Genomic DNA, 16,770 nt, shown 5'->3' with positions numbered 1-16,770 from the left:
TCTTCGCTCACAATCTCCTCACAATCCCCTTTGATTTCACCCTGGTGGGGACACACAGCTACAGTAGTAGACTTGTGTAGCTTGTATCCTCAGTGTCTGAGGATACAAGACTCACATTGGAGACATGCAAGGGGGGGGGGGGGGGCGATTAGATTGGGGCAGTAGGCCTGGTTTCTGTACTGTACGTAGAACCTGCTTTGATCAATAGCCGTCCACCATGGTTTGTGACGGACCATCTTGCTTCCCGCTTCTCAGCACACACCAGACGCCCAACCTGGTGATCGTAAGCCAACAAGAATGGCTTACCAAGACGGATGGAAATTGATGCATGAACGCATGCCTCTTAAAAATGCGCCTGAATTTGACTTGAGTTTTTCCATTCAATAACTACATAGGCCTTATGCTTGTATGACACACATCTAATGGATGGTTCCATAGGCAATTTTGTGTTAAGTAAGGGTTTGAGGTCCGTACACACAGCTCTGCCCCGCCACGGGCCACACACTAAGAGTTGTATATAAAAGCTGGATGATTTGATTTGTATAATAAGTGCAGCGCTGGAACCTGTATAAGAACTGCTGCATTCGCGTATTACGTACTGATGGAATGCCTGGGGGCGGGTAAAAAAAAGAAGGATCGAGTCAATCCAAGTTAACAGCGTTACAAAAAGACAGTCACGAAATGTATTGGGACCGGACCCTGGCCCAGGTCCATTTCACTTTCACCCCAAAGCCCTCATTCCACACCCACACACGTCCAGAAGGAGCCAGGGGCTGTGGTGGTGGCAAACAACAACGTTTGGTCCGTTGGCACGGCGCTACCTCCGCCTACCTCGGCTCCTCGCTCTGCAGCAGGCAAGCAGCTGCTTTGCATCTCCGAGTCCCCGAGATGAAAAGTAGCATATTTTCCCATCAAGTGCGGCCACGGGCTAGACCACATTACATCCACGGCACAGCACTTCTGTCGGCTCGCTGCCCTGCCGTCTCCTTTGTTACATATTGGAAAATACGCACGCTTTTATTTTTCTAGCCAGTCACACATTAGTCATTGCACCGTGCCCGGCTGGGCCGGTTTGCCCGAGTGACTCAGCGACGCATGTATTTGGCAGCCTGGGACTTTTCTTCTTTCTTTTTAACTTAAGGACGTGTCTCTTATTGTTGTTGGGTGTTTGGAGCAGATAAGCTGCAGCATCTGTAGCAGTGATTATTCAGTTAAGAATGTCTGTAGACACACACACACACACACACACACACACACACACACACACACACACGCGATTACATTGACATGTACAGGGCGCTTAGCAGGCACTTACATCCAAATCGACTTACAATAAGTTAATTTGTCAGAAGAAGGATAAACAACAATAAATGCTGTCGTTACACTAAGTACACTTTGTGCACGATGTAGGAGCAGATAGAGGCAACAGAAGTACTGTGCATGCACAAAATAGATACATGGAAAGATGGTCGCTTTGTGCTCAGTACCGCAGACGGATTAGGGTCAATTCATCTCTCTAAAGCCTGGGAAAGTATACTAAATAGAGGAATGTCAGCTTGGCACTGGAACACATATATATTTATAGATAAATATATTCTAAACAGCTCAAATGTGGGAGAACACATTTGACATAAAAAGGAGAACGTACATCTGCTCTCCAAGCGCCAGCTTAATGGATCCCATCTCTTCATGCTGTGGTGTGTTTCCATGGCTTACTTAATGCAGACCTTCAAACCATAATCAACTCCCCATAAACTTCTTATACCCCCCTGCAGGGATTAATGCAGTACACACACACACACACACACACACACACACACACACACCTGCTCCACATTGCTGGACCTACAATGCACAGGCAGAGAGAGGGGTATATACTGTATATACTGTTCTGCGTAAAGTACGGATCTCAGATGTGCTCAGAGTGGGTAGGGGTGTGTTGGTGTGGTGGTGATTGTTGGGGGGGGGGGGGGGGGTCTGTCTGGAGAAATGTGTTGAGACAAGAATGTCCAGCCGAGACACCTTTCTCTCCTCAAGTGCTAGGATTCATCAGACTACCATTAAACGCCCCCCCCCCCCCCCCCCCCCGACACACGCACACACACACATGCAGACAAACACTCACACACACGCAGACAACACACACGCGCACACATACACACACACACTCGCACCCACACGCAGACATACACACACGCACGCAGACAAACACACACACACAGACACCACACACATGCACAGATATACACACACACACTTGAACGCACCCAGACATACACACATGCATGCAGACACACCAAGCACACACGCAGACACACACACACACACACACACACAGACATACACACACACACACACACACAGACATACACACACACACACACACACACAGACATACACACACCCCACTCCTCCAGATTCCAGAGTTGTAGCTCAGTCTTCTGAACTCCGCGGTCATGTCTCAGTCTCTGTGGTCTAAGACTCCAGCAGTGGGGGGCGGGGGGGGGCTGAGCTGTGGCCAGAGTCTCAGGGTCCGCCTGAGCAGTCATCCAGAAGTCTTAAACAGGCGGTCATTCCACTGGTGAAATCTAGTGTGTAGCTTTCACACCTTCAACCATTTAATGACTTGTTTGGTGTTTTGGTTTTTTTGATCTCCCCTCCCAATGTACAAATGGAACATTCAGTACATGCACGCACGCTCACACACACACACACACACACACACACACACAAATGCATATAAACACAGACACACACACACACACACACACACACACACACACACACACACACACACACACACACACACACAAATGCACATAAACACAGACACACAGACACAGACAGCCACAAACACACACACACACACACACACACACACACACACACACACACACACACACACACACACACACACACACACAAATGCATATAAACACAGACACACACACACACACACACACAAATGCACATAAACACAGACACACAGACACAGACAGCCACAAACACACACACACACACACACACACACACACACACACACACACACACACACACACACACAGAAGGTCTGCATTGATTCCTTCATTGTTTTATGTTACATTTCTTTAATGATACAAACCACAACATAGTTTGTACTATGTTGTGGTTTGTATCATTAAAGAAATCTAATGTAACATTCTCATCCAAATAGCAATATGCAGAAACCTATACCAATAGTGCAAACTTAGGCCTACTGTGCATAAATAGTTAAAATACTTGTAACAGTGCCAAGAAAATATGATCATAAAAAAATGCCAAATATCTCAATATTTTCTCTTCATATGATATGTATATGAATATGCAGTGCATCTTCGTGAATCCCACGTAGGCTATGTTATGAAAGAGAAAGCGCTGACCAAGTCAGCGCTTTCAGTGCAGATAAAAAGTTGAAGTACTTCTCTGGAGTTTGGAGTGCTTCCATTGGTGCGTAATGGTGCACGACTGACTGCAGAGCAACAGATGTTTCACCACGGGGACGTGCTCTTCACCATTTGAAGTTGTGCATTCGGCTGCTTTTCAGAAGAAAGCAAAAAAAAAAGAAAGTCAGCCGTGGTTACTAGCTTGCTTAAAAGTAGCCTGAAAACTGGGACTAAACTTTCCAAACTCTGCGATCAATCGGAGAGTTTGTCGTCATAGTATCAGCACCCCCGACTTTTTCTCCCCCCAGTTCCTAAATGGACCGGACTGTCTTGGTTTATGTAGCTCAGAACAGGCCGAAAGACTGGAACAATTTGTGACTATCTCGTCAAATCTTTCGGCGTTTTGGAGTAACATTCAGAATGCTTGACTGCTTCTCTGAAGTGAACGATTGAGAAACTGGTTTTCTCATACATTGTGAGTTTAGGACGCAGGGATCTGTGCAAAGTTGCGTTGCAGCAGAAAGGAAACTTCAACTCGAGCAGTGGCAGCTCAAATATTTGAGCTCTCTCGCTATGGACTGTATGTATTTATTGATGTACTTTTTACTGTCTGTGTTGTTTTTGGATCACATACACGCCGCAGAATCACACGGTGAGTAATAACTCTTTATTATTCTCGTTTACTTTTTGTGGACCCAGATGGAATACACGCATAACGTCCGCGGGACAGGAGTGTAAGACATACAGTAATATACACTATAACACTGTTAAACCATCGCTCCACATCAATACGCTAAGTTTGTAAGGGGGATTTAACAGTTATCATTGCGTTGCATTTTGTCCCGAATCTTCACTTATGTGCTTGTTTATAGTAGGACTATTATTGGTATTCTGTTTCATTTTTTCATCACCCCAGCCTTCTAATAAACTCCATTGTTAAAGAAACCATCTGTCCTATAACCTATGCATGCAATAGGCTGATGTCTTTCAGCCTACACCGGTAAATATGCCGTTAATTATGTTGTCCTATAGTTCGGAGGACCGGTGAGGTTTGTGGAACGCGGTTCTCATTTGTCACTGTCTGTCCCATCAGAAAAACTGTCTGGAAAGTTAAGTGAGTATGGCCTCATCGTGCCATTCAGCACAGACGCCCTGGGCCGGTACGTCTCTCACGTGGTGTCCGCCTCAAGTGGCAGCGATGGCGGCGCCGCAGCCTCAGCTGCACCCCCTGGCAGTGGGGGGAGAAGGGTGGCCCGCAGCGCCCCCGAGACGCCCCCCTCGTCGTCTGTCACCATCGTTGGCCACCGGTTGTTTTTCAACGTCACCGTGTTTGGGAAGGAACTGCACCTCCGCCTGAGGGCCAACAGACGCCTGGTAGCACCGGGGGCTTTCGTGGAGTGGCAGGAGGACTTTGAGCAGCTGACCAAGGAGCGGATACACGGGGACTGCGTGTTTACCGGCGATGTAACGGACATGCCCGAAGCCTCGGTGGCAATCAGCAATTGTGATGGACTGGTAAGTCACTTAGCAGACCCCCCATGTTGGATACGCACACACACACACACACACACACACACACACACACACACACACACACACACACACACACACACACACACACACACACACACACACACACACACACACACACACACACACACACACACACAAAGACACTTTTTTGATTCACCTTCTGTCGTTTTTTTTTTTTTAACATTTTACCAACAATAAGGAATTGTGTGAGATTGCAGACCACCTCAAGCATATTCCGTTGAGTCACACACACACACACACGGTGGCCACATAGCTCTTTGTTGTAGCCAAGCAGCTTTCAGTACACACTTCTGCTTTCATTTGCTTTCTTCAAACCACTACCTATGTAAGAAACTATAGGGTCCACCCTCTGACACACCACTCCCCTGCATCAGAAGCCCTAGTGGTACTGTCTCCACAGGTACGGAGCCTGGCACCACACAGGTTTTTTCTTAATACTTGTTGTTAGTAAGACACATAAACCTCAACTTAGGGTGAAATCTAAGCATCCCTTACCACACACTCACACAAGAGAGGACCTAGTGCCATGCATCCACGATGACCAGTCAAACAGTGGTGCTCTCTGGTCCCCCACCGTTCATTATCTGTTCTTTGTGTTAGCTGAGGTTAAAACCGAATGGCGGGTTTGGGTAGGAGTTAAGTGGCGGTAAGGGGAGAGGCTAATAACTCGGTTGTTTCGCTTGGGAGAACATGCTCACGAAAAAAAAAATGAAAATGCAGCGTCCCATGTGACATCGGAGCGGCCCGGCCTATGATTAGACTTAAGCTCTCTCTCAGGATATTCATCGTCTGCCGGCGTGGCAGCGGCTCCTTGACCATCTCTGACACACAGAACATGCGTGGGAAGGCAATGAAGCCGTGTCCTCTTGACCTCTGACCTCTGAGATTCCTCATGTGAGATTCATGCTATAGATCTTCTAGTGTGTTCCATGGTTACGGTTTTGACAATTAATACATTGTATGTCTGTGTGATCGTGTATGTACTTATATTCAAACACACACGCAGGCACACACTCAAGCAAGCAGTCACACACACACACACACACACACACACACACACACACACACACACACACACACACACACACACACACACACACACACACACACACACACACACATGGTTTATAGCTCAAAGCAGTTAAGCAGTAGATTAAAGCCTTTTTTTGTACTACATACATTGGCCCTCAACGCACGGAAGCCAGCAAAAGCTTCCATGCTCACACTAGCTAGCATCACCTAGCTTCACATCCATCCCTGATGTTATACACAGAGAACACAGGGCAGAGAACCAACGCGCATCGACTCGTATCGACTTTGGACACCATCGCCTTCCGGTGATTCCATGCCCTCATTCCAGGCCCTCACAGAACCGCGACCACAGAGAGATAGCAGAGGGGAAGCACATCTGATCGATAGACGGTCACAATGGTTCATCGCTCTGCAATTAATGAATCGGTTCATATCAGCGTTGTGTTTTGATTTATGTCTTTTTGTCTGGACGAGGTAGTATTAGGTGTTTGGCTGACGCGGTCAGTGGTGCGGTTTGGCGGTGGAAATGGAATATGTACCAACGTAAAAGCAGTAGAGGACTTTCATTTTGAAAAAAAACCTATACATTACTCATAGACTCAACAATGCCCCCAGACAAGGGCGGGTCTTCTTTTCTTCAGCTCTGGACCTTTTTTTGAGTCACAAAACCACAAAGAGACCAAACAAAAGACACAAGGTGTGCAAGTGGTAATCATGCCCGTATTTGTGTGCTAACTCCACAGGAATAACTCTTAATGAGCAAGTTGATCAACAGGAGACTTCATATTGAAAGCGAAACAGATCGCCTGAACGCCTCACTGCATTATATTTGATTACATCTTGAATTGGCATCTGGGGCCTGACTTTTATGCTAGTGGTGTCTTTTAATAAAGAAGCCACTAGCAATTGATGCAGAAGATGAGGGAGAAATTGGTACACCAGAATGCAGGAAATTACACTTTACCGTTGCCTAGGGGAGCCCCAGCCCCCCCCCAGCCCACCCTCCCAGCAGAAGGTTCAAACTAATCCTACGCCGCAGGTCCCACATCATTAAAGAAGAAGAAAGGAAACCGAGGGAGATGCAGCCCACTGACGCACGCAGGCACACCGCAGTCCCCCGCGCCAGCACAAAGCGCGGCCCTCGCCTTCAGGGCCCCTAGGAGCCTGTGTTGTAGCCTGTCAGATGATGTCAGGGGGGGTGACAGGGCAGTCGGAAATAGAGGATGGGGGAGGAGGGTGGGGTCTCTCTCTCTCTCTCTCTCTCTCTCTCTCTCTCTCTCTCTCTCTCTCTCTCTCTCCGTCTCCCCCTTGCTCTCTCTCTCTCTCTCTCTCTCTCTCTCTCTCTCTCTCTCTCTCTCTCTCTCTCTCTCTCTCTCTCTATCTCCGTCTCTCTCTTTCTCTCTCTCTCTCTCTCTCTCTCTCTCTCTCTCTCTCTCTCTCTCTCTCTCCGTCTCCCCCTTGCTCTCTCTCTCTCTCTCTCTCTCTCTCTCTCTCTCTCTCTCTCTCTCTCTCTCTCCCTCTCCCCCTTGCTCTCTGTCTCTCTCTCTCTTTCAAGGACGCAGACAGATCCTCCCGTTCGAGGGGTTTTGGGGTGGTGTGTGGGGGGGGCTGATGGGGTTGTATGGTAGGGTGGGCGGCGGGGGGGGTGTAGGCCATGTTTTTTTGTTGAGCCCGAGCCAACGTCAACATAGACATGTCTGTGCTCGCAGTGGGGGGATTTCTTTTTGGGTGAGGGGGGGGGGGGGGGGGGGGGGGTAGTTGGGGGGCAGAGTCACCGGCAGTGCAAATAATGAGGTGTGATGGGGGTTGTGGTGCGTGTGTGTTTGTCTGCGTATGTGTGTGCGTACGCCCGCGTGTGCGTACGCCCGCGTGTGCGTATGCGTGTGCGTGAGTGTTTGTGTGCGTGCGTGTGTGACTGTGTGTGTGTTTGTGTGCGAGGCCATGGTGGAGAACCTGTTTTTAACGAAGGAGGAAGAAGCATTGGACTTCGAGGAAAAATAACAACTGCACTCCCCGACGAGGGAGACGTTTCAAATGTGCTCTTGGTTAATTACGTCCCAGACATGTGGCGCTTTTGAGAAACGACAGAACGAGGAACGATTCCCAGCGGGCCAGTCCATCCGATTTGCCGTTTCCTTTGACCGTGCTTAGAATTCAGTCGGTCCCTCAGCGAGATACCTTGGCCCGTCGCCGCTCGCACTTTGCGTCAGCCACCAAACTGGTTGAATTAATTTCAGCTTCTGTTATAGCGTTCTAATAGCTAGTCCCAGCCGAGCGATCCATCCAATTACATCATATCTCAGTTAAGCGGGCTTCTTTTGCAGCTAATACCCCGATGAGGCCGGCCGCTTAGCTTGGCTCGCCGGCCCGACGCCATTGGTCGCGCTCATGTCCATCTTACAAGCGTCGTTAGCGGGGGAAAACGTGCATTTCTCTGGTATTGCATTACGTAAAGGGAGAGTAGTGGCAGGCAGACAGCCATGACGATGCGCTGGATATGCTCATGCTTTGGGAATCCGTGCAGAGAGACAGAGAGATGGGCGATTGAATTTCCTGCGTGATGGAAACACGAGTGCCGGGATTACTTCCCGCTCAGGAAAGGAAGCTATTTTTGTGTCCCATCCCGGGATACGGGGAGGAAACCGCCTAGCAACTGCAGCTGAGGGTTATGAGGGAGGACTATTTGTGTACCTCATTTTCAATTGTTGCCGTCCTCTGTGTTTTATAGACGGCCTGTTTCAGTAACTGCATAATGAAGTTTCAGTTTTTTGAGCCTTGTTTTTTTAAGGTCCGGGCTCTAGAAATGTCTGCTGCAAATTGAGACGGAGAAAAGCCCCCAAAATCTTTAATCCTCATGGGCAGGACCTATGGCTTATGTCTTAAGAAATATAAAAGTATAGCTGGGCAAGCTGGGATGGTTTAGTGGCTGTTGTGGTCCGCGCCCAGCCGCATGGGACCGGGTAATCTATCAGTGATCTATGACGGCAACCAACCAATATAAAGGTTTAATTGGAGAAACTGTCTGTATAGGTCCATGTCCCCAAATCTCGATCATCACCACAGCTATTGAGCCTTAAAGGGACAGTGTGTCGGATTTAGTGGCATCTAGCTCTGAGGATGAATATTGCAACCGACTGAATAGCACCCCATCCACACACACCTCTACGTTGTTGGAGAAGGTATATTGGCATATTGGCCTGTATGATTCCAGAAATGTCAAAACATGAGTGCGTTTGTCCTTTCCTGGCTACCATAGAAACATGGCGGTGCAGCAAGCTGCCTGCTTGATTTTCCCCACTCCACTGATATAAAGGTGTTGCAGTGTAATAAAGTTTGCTGATTATTATTATAAACCTTGAGGAACGGCCATATCTTCTAGAGCGCCAAGTGGCTATTTTATGTGCCACTTGTGCGTACGCATGTGTGTCATGTCATTTCGATTTGATAATAGCGTCTATGTAAATATGGCTGAGGGGAAAAGTGTCTCAGAGAGGTCTGAGAAAATGAGGATTCATTCTCGGTGGCTCTGTGATTCACCAAAAGAGATTGCCGTGTGCGCAAATCATATGTTTGGAAAAAAAGAGAAAATAAGGCCACAAATTGCAGGTTAAGCTGCAAAAATGACAGCAGTGACAGTAATGTCTCTGCATCACATTGCTCCGGCCAGACACTGGTTCGTGGCACTATCTTCCCGTTTTTTAGATTGTTGTTTGTTCACGGTACCTTTAATGAAGAGTGAACGGTGCAGTAGTATCTCATCCCGATCGTGTTTCTCCCCTGAGGTGGTGTAAAAGATTACCAATTTTGACCAAACCGCATCAATGCATCTGCCAACGCCACAGTGTCTACGGCTGGCTTCTGGGCCAACACTGTTTTCCTGTCTACTGTTTACTCTCTGCTGGGTCTCCACAGAGAGAGAGCGAGAGAAGGAGGATGAAAGTAGAGAGGACAGATGAAACGGTCCAAAAACAAAACATTGTAAGCAAGGCAAGCTTGGCTTCAACCTCTAAAATAAAACCTGCACTAATCATGTTTGCCTATTAGCAACTTCTAGTTCCTTGAATCGTGCATTCAGCTGTTTACTAAATGTATTCTGCAAGCTTGACTTCCAGCCTGGGAACACCAGAATGTTTTTTAACGTTAACTCATTAAAATCCCAAAATGTTGTTGTTTGTTTTTCTACATTTACAATTAACACATGCCGTGACATTCTATGGGACAAAGCTGACGTCGTCATTTTTATGGGAACCATAAACTGATTTGTAGGGAAAAATTCCCTTCATGGGCCCATTTTATTCTTGTGAAACCTTGTAGTTCAGATATTAATAAGGGAGTAAATAGCTGCATAGAAAAAGTTACATTGTGCCGGTTTAATGACAAGTCCATCATGTGTTTGTTGCCTAATTGGGGACAGTATAGCCATTAATGGTCCTCTCCAGATGTGTTGGTCCATAGGGGTGGCGCGTTATTAAGGGCATGTGTGCGCTGAAGCAAAAATGGGATGAACTCAACAACTGCATGAGTTTGCTGAATGAAAGTGAGTCCCTTTAATATATTGTACATATTCAAATGTCAATCTTTAGACAAGGTTGTGGTTATTTTCTAAATTTGGTGCATTGGTGTGCTTAAGGGATTAGGTCTATCTAATTTGCATCAGTACAAGGTCTGTCGGGACCAGAAAGGAAACAGAGTAGGTCCATATCTACACTGGCTCACTGATCACTAGGCCATGGCTGATATCCTTAATACATAGAACATGAGTTGGTCGGTTGAGTGATACTAATCTGAAGCAGTGGAGAGTGCGGACAACTCTACAGAGGCTGACGTTGTTATAATTAGAGGGAGAACATGTGTTTAAAGACGGGTGTAATGATAAACAATGTCTGCCTCGTGGAGAATGGGGTTGTTTTATGTGTGTGACGGGTCATTTTGTCACCTGGAATTTTGAAAATGTTAATTGGGGTGTTTTGGCGTTCAGCCACACTGCAAATGGGGCTAATTTCAGTGGTGGCTGGGGATGATGTGCTTTGAGCTCGGAGTCGACCCAGCCTCATCAGGGGAGGGAGATAATTTCCAGAGCCGAAAATCACAGAGCATTTTTTTCTTGCTTGATGATAGACAGAGAGACAGTTGTTTTTGGGCTAAGCCTTGATGCAGGGAATTAAGGATTATTTTTAGTTCTGGGATGGAGATGGATGGATGTCATCAAATCCAAGACATGCGTGTCTGAGAGAGAGTGTTGAACAATCAGAAGAATAGGGCTGGGCTGAGGCATCGACCTGTTGATGTAATACGCAGGTATACACACGTATGTCAACTTTCAAATGTGCAGGGTTACACAACAATATAGTTTTGGGACAGAACTTTCACTCCCGCAATTGTTTTTCACTGGTTGTGACAGAATACTTAACAAACGTTGTCGTGTGTGTTCCTAGCGAATAGGTGCCACAGCGAGCGTGCGACAGAGAGTACTATGAATGCGAGCGGAGCAGAGGAAACTCAGTGCACCCACTAAAATAAACTCGACCCACCACTGTGAGACACCCTTGCCCACGACTGAATAATAATCCGACCGACTGCCTGTGAATCTAGCACACTGACATCTGCCATAATGTATCCTTTTGGTATATAAAGTACACCAACAACAAAAGCTTGACTCGAAGGAGGTAATGGGGGTAACTATGTCAAACTACTAGGTAATGATTTTGGGGGATATTCGGGGAAAAGGACCATGGCACTTACTTTTATTTGTATTAAAGGCAAGCAGAGTTGAATTTGATTGGCGTAATGTTGAATTTGGCACTTGTCACTTGTAAACACATTTCGTCTCCCAAATACAATTCTGTTCTGCATGCATAGCACTGCAAACCAAGGCTTTGCATACCATTTTATAGTCAACATATAGTATGCTTCAGCGAAACCCAGCTTGCAGTTTACAGAATATTGTCAATAACCACAGATTGAAAATCATGCAATCATTCTGTATTCAAGATTGCTTTCACGGAGATACTAAATACATTTCCATTGCCATTTTGATTAGAAATAGCAGCAGTTATAAAAGAAAGTTCCGATTTCACAGATAAGTTTGGTCATTATTTCCGCTGCAACTCACTTACGTGAATCATCCTATTGACTGAAAATGCCTGTATGAGACACTCCTTCCGTTCCCTCCCTTTAATAACACACTTTGCCAGCGCCGCTCGCATCCCCGTTGCATCATCCCCCTCCTCGCTCCACAGCTGATTTTTCCCTCTTTGCCTTGGCGGGACCTGTCGAGGAAAACCCAACATTATACAGGTTAGGAAACACTCACACTGTCGCCGTGCCAGCGCCAACAGGCCAGGATTACAAGCCCCGCTATTGTAAGCATCCTCTGGCACCAGCGGTGCTTTGACGAATATGCATAAAATACATTGGTTATGCCTTTATGGACAGCGCAGCAGAAAGCCAGGAGAGCGGGTTGAAAGAGAAGAGGGGGGAACAGCGTGTTCGCTGCAAAACCGCAGGTCGGGATCGTTCCCGGGGTCACTGCAAGGTGGATCCTGTTCCATGGTCAAGAGAGACTTGAGTCATTGAAATGAATGCATAGTTTAATAAATACACTATACTAGCATGGATATGCTTTGCACTATGGCGCTACAATGTGCATGTTTGTATAAATAGAGAGACAAACAGTTCAGAGAGTAGAAATCGATATTCACGAGCTATCAAGGAGTAGGCTCGCCCGGGAAAGAAGAACCTTATGGAATGGACCCAGTGTTGTGTGTGTGGAGTGCTTTTGGAAATTGACCAGGCTGCTGAATCCCACAAAACGATGTCTACCTGCGTCATTTCCCCCTCACTTACAGCCCTTTTTTCATACAGAACTCCCTATTGATTAAGGCACGCTGTAATTACAGGCCCCCACACAATAATGACCTTTCAGGAAAATATGGGGGGAAAACAGGGTTTGGTGGACTGATTCAGATGGTTTTCTCTCTCTCTCTCTCTCTCTCTCTCTCTCTCTCTCTCTCTCTCTCTCTCTCTCTCTCTCTCTCTCTCTCTCTCTCTCTCTCTCTCTCTCTCTCTCTCTCTCCCCACACTTTTTTTTCCAGGCAGGTCTGATCCGGACTGATAACGGGGAGTTTTTCATCGAGCCCCTGGAGAAAGGCCAGCAGAACGTGGAGATGAAGGGGCGTGTCCACGTGGTCTACCGCAGGTCTGCCATCAAGCGAGAGCCGGGCCAGAAAAAGGAGGACCTCCACAATGAAGGTAAGACGTCAGCGTACGCTGTCATTGGAAAAACAGGGGCATCTGTGTATGCGTGCGGGTGTGCGTGTCTGCGCGCGTGTGTGCGTGCGTGTGTCTTCTTTTGGGTCCTTATTGTCCCTATTGTGTGGATGGGCGATGACCTCAATCAGACAAGGAACCAGCGTGGTTGCCATGAGAACACACAGGAGGAGGAGTAGGGCTTTGGGAGGTAGGGAAATACAGGCATCAGGTATTCCTGCTGCAATTCCTTCTCCTGGAATTGCATACGATTCCTACTAGATGGGGATGTATATATAATTTAACCTTTAATGTTGGATGACACAATAACAGTGTCTGTATCCCCCCGGTGAGCTCTGCTTGACCTTATATTGGATATAGTTTGAATTTGAAGCCACTTCTTCATTTTTATTCCCAGCTTCATGTTGTACTGCATTAAAGCGGGCGTAGGCTTCTTACATCCTGAATGCAATCTATAATGTGTCTGCATATTTGGCATTTAGCTAGTGATTCTCTTGGGTCACCATGACATTTCTCAAGTTCCAACAGGGGTACAGGGGACGAGAGAACGTTTTTGAAAGTAAACAATCTAAAAAGACCCTCTCCCTCTCTGCTCCCTCACTCCCCATTGAGAAGTGTTTAATCTGAAACACATGTGGCTGACAGGCAAAATGTATTCCCCCGAAATCAATAACGGAAGAGATGCCCTGATTGGTCCGAAATGTCACACAAATGTGACACAAAAATAACGGCTCTCAGATCTTACCTACAGCACCCTTAAAGGGGACATATTAGACCACCAGGTGTGGGTGTTATTAGCCGTCACAAGAGGGCGTGTCCACCTAGATGTATGACAGATAGATGTGCAACGTTTGCTACATCTAGGTGGACACGCCCACTTGTGATGTCACAAGAGGCAGAAATTCAAAACGGCTTGTCACGGCTAATCACACTCACGGATGGCGGTACAATATGTCACCTTTAACAAGCCGCGCAATTCTACAATTCACAACAACACCATGATAAAAACACGCACGGGTGCGTTTGTTTCTCGTTCCTCAGTGGCGGACTTCGGCATCGCCGACCTGCCGGCCACCCTGGACCTGGTGGAGCAGCAGCTGACGGAGACGGAGCGCAAGCGGAGGCACACCAAGAAGAACGACTACAACATCGAGGTGCTGCTGGCCGTGGACGATTCGGTGGTGCGCTTCCACGGCAAGGAGCACGTGCAGAACTACGTGCTGACTCTCATGAACATAGTACGTACATAAGTCGTCTGAACACCGCTTTGGTCCTTGGTGGCGGTTTACTTTGTGTATCCGAGGTGGCCTTTACTGTGAGTGAGTGGTGGTGCCTCAAGGCGCTAAGGGTAAGCCTCTTGTGTGTATCGTCGCCGTGCCTACGAGGTTGGATGTCATGGTCGGACCTTGGGGGAATCGGAACATGGTAGCGTTTCGGCTTTGAGTTGAAAAACACCTGACTGTTGAGGTTGAATGGCTTTCCAATCTACTGTCCTGATAGACTCATGGAGTCCTTTGGGAGACATGAGGAAAATCGACTCGATAGAGAGAGAGTATACAAAAAGAGAAAGGGAAAGGTTATCACACCATCATGAAATGAAACACCTTAACTAAACTTGACTGATACTGTGTGTGCGGTTGTGTGTGTGCATTGTGTGCATGCGCGCGCACGTGCGGGCGTGCGTTTGTTCGTGCTCGAGGGGTTCAGCCACTAGAAAAGAAACCTTCCACTGTTCACGTTCACGCAACGAAACCAGCTCGTTGCGTCATGTGACATCACATCCCAAGGGTCACAATAAAAAAAGCGAGTTGGAGTAAGACATCGAACGTGTTCCTTTAACTTCACCCATCGATCACACATCGCATTAGTATGCACACGCTCTCTCTCTCCACATACGAGGCACCATCTCGTGCCGCTCCGGGTGAGAGTACCTCTACGGACCGGTGGCCTCGTCTCTCTTGACAATGTGGACTTTGCCACACATGCCGCGGCACTTCCTTGTCCTCCACCGTGGCATGAGCTGTTGTGGAGATTACAGAAGAAAGAAAGGGGGGACTCATTCATTACAGGTTCCACCAGCTCCTACCACCATAATCTGCTTACTGCAGTGTGGGGGGGGCACACAAGTCCCACCAGGGGAGATTTCCCCTAGGTTTCACTCTGTAACAGTTACCGTTTGGGTCCAGCATGGAGGTGTGATTAGCGCTCCGCGGCTAACGGGGAAGTGGAGCGTGAGAGCTGAGAGGAGCGCTCTCACACTGGCACCGTTAGCCGGCTAGCACGCTGCGGCGCTAGCAAGCGCTATAGCACGTCCGCCCGTTCGGTGTGAGAAAAAATGTTTGTTTGGAGAACAAAAAAATAGGCAATTAAGTTAAACGTACTTTGAGTGGATAAGTGAGAGTAGAACGTGTTATGGGGGTTTAATGAGCTCAGTTGATTACTCTGATAAGTAGTGTCTAGCACTTGGCTCTCTGAGCTCTGCTGCTAATCCAGCAGACAGTTGGAGAGAGAGGGAGAGAGAGGGAGGGAGAGACTGAATGGGGGAGGGAGAGAGAGAGAAAGAGAGGAGAGAGGGAGAGGGAGTTGTCTCAGGTATTACACTTCATTGCAGATTGTCTGGTAGTGACCTCTACTCAACAAGATAACAAGACGTTTCCGACTTTCAGAAGGAAAATTTCACTTGTCTTTATCGTCTTATAATCGTATATCGTATCTTGAGGTGTGCCCCCTTCCGACAGCATTCCTACTCACCGACCTCCACCCTCCACCTTTACCTCCCCTCAGAAGGCCTTCACAGTGGCTCGCAGAACCCAGTGCGTTAGAAGCACCACCTGGAGAAGGATCCCTCCCCCCCCCCATCTCCTGCACCCCCTCCCCCCCAAGGAGATTGATTACTGAACATCCTGTCTGCTCAGGGCCAAGCGAGGAGACTGCCGCCGTGCCCCAGCCGCACAATGGGCGTGTTGTTTGAGGGGCTCTACAGGGGGGGGGCTTGGTCCGCATCGACGTGATGCCGCACCCTGAGCCAGCCAGGGATATCTGAACGCCTGGAGAAGCACAGCTGTTAGGCTCGTTTGGGGTCATTACGGGCCCTGCTTTTTCCAAAACTCCCCCGTGCGTTCCCTGGCTTTTTAATTATCTCCTGTGTTATAGTGCGTGGGCTCGGCCCCTCGCCTACCTCCACCGGCCGGGACATTCTGTCCGGTGAAAAATCAACGAGGAGAAGAAAAGGAGCGATCGGAAGACCGTGGGGACAGCTGATGATCTCTCAAACCCTTCGGAAATAAAAAAATATTTTAAAAAAATCGATGTTTTGATCTTCATGAAACTTACAAAAATAAAATCGAGCTATTACCTTCCTCCCTGAAAGTTTTTTCAACAAGGATTCTGTGCTCCTTTCATTTCGCTGAATTGGCTTCTGTGAATGGAATATTTCCTTACAACTCCTCGAAAGTTGCGTTGTACCTCTGAGCGAACGCCGAGTGCCACGGCCGGGGCGGGCCACTTCCGCAGT

The 16,770-nt window shown here is 47.7% G+C and overlaps 1 protein-coding gene across 3 annotated transcripts in view; it reads left to right on the top strand.

Moving 5' to 3' along the window:
* The first annotated feature begins 3,176 nt into the window (after positions 1 to 3,176).
* The window catches only part of LOC132446101 (A disintegrin and metalloproteinase with thrombospondin motifs 3), a 40,896-nt gene continuing 27,302 nt past the window's right edge, over positions 3,177 to 16,770 (top strand). For 2 of the 3 annotated variants that reach the window (XM_060036207.1, XM_060036206.1), the window contains exons 1-4: positions 3,177 to 4,053; positions 4,495 to 4,916; positions 13,082 to 13,238; positions 14,298 to 14,494. In XM_060036207.1, the coding sequence (XP_059892190.1) occupies positions 3,975 to 4,053; positions 4,495 to 4,916; positions 13,082 to 13,238; positions 14,298 to 14,494 (855 nt within the window). In that variant the 5' untranslated portion in view covers positions 3,177 to 3,974. Of the gene's footprint in view, positions 4,054 to 4,494; positions 4,917 to 13,081; positions 13,239 to 14,297; positions 14,495 to 16,770 lie in introns of those variants that run through there. The other variant, XM_060036210.1, reaches the window with a different exon arrangement.

The sequence above is a fragment of the Gadus macrocephalus genome, chromosome 18 (assembly GCF_031168955.1).
Source record: "Gadus macrocephalus chromosome 18, ASM3116895v1".
NCBI classification, from domain to species: domain Eukaryota; kingdom Metazoa; phylum Chordata; class Actinopteri; order Gadiformes; family Gadidae; genus Gadus; species Gadus macrocephalus.
Note: the sequence above shows the minus strand (reverse complement) of the source record. Positions and strands in the feature narration are given on the sequence as shown.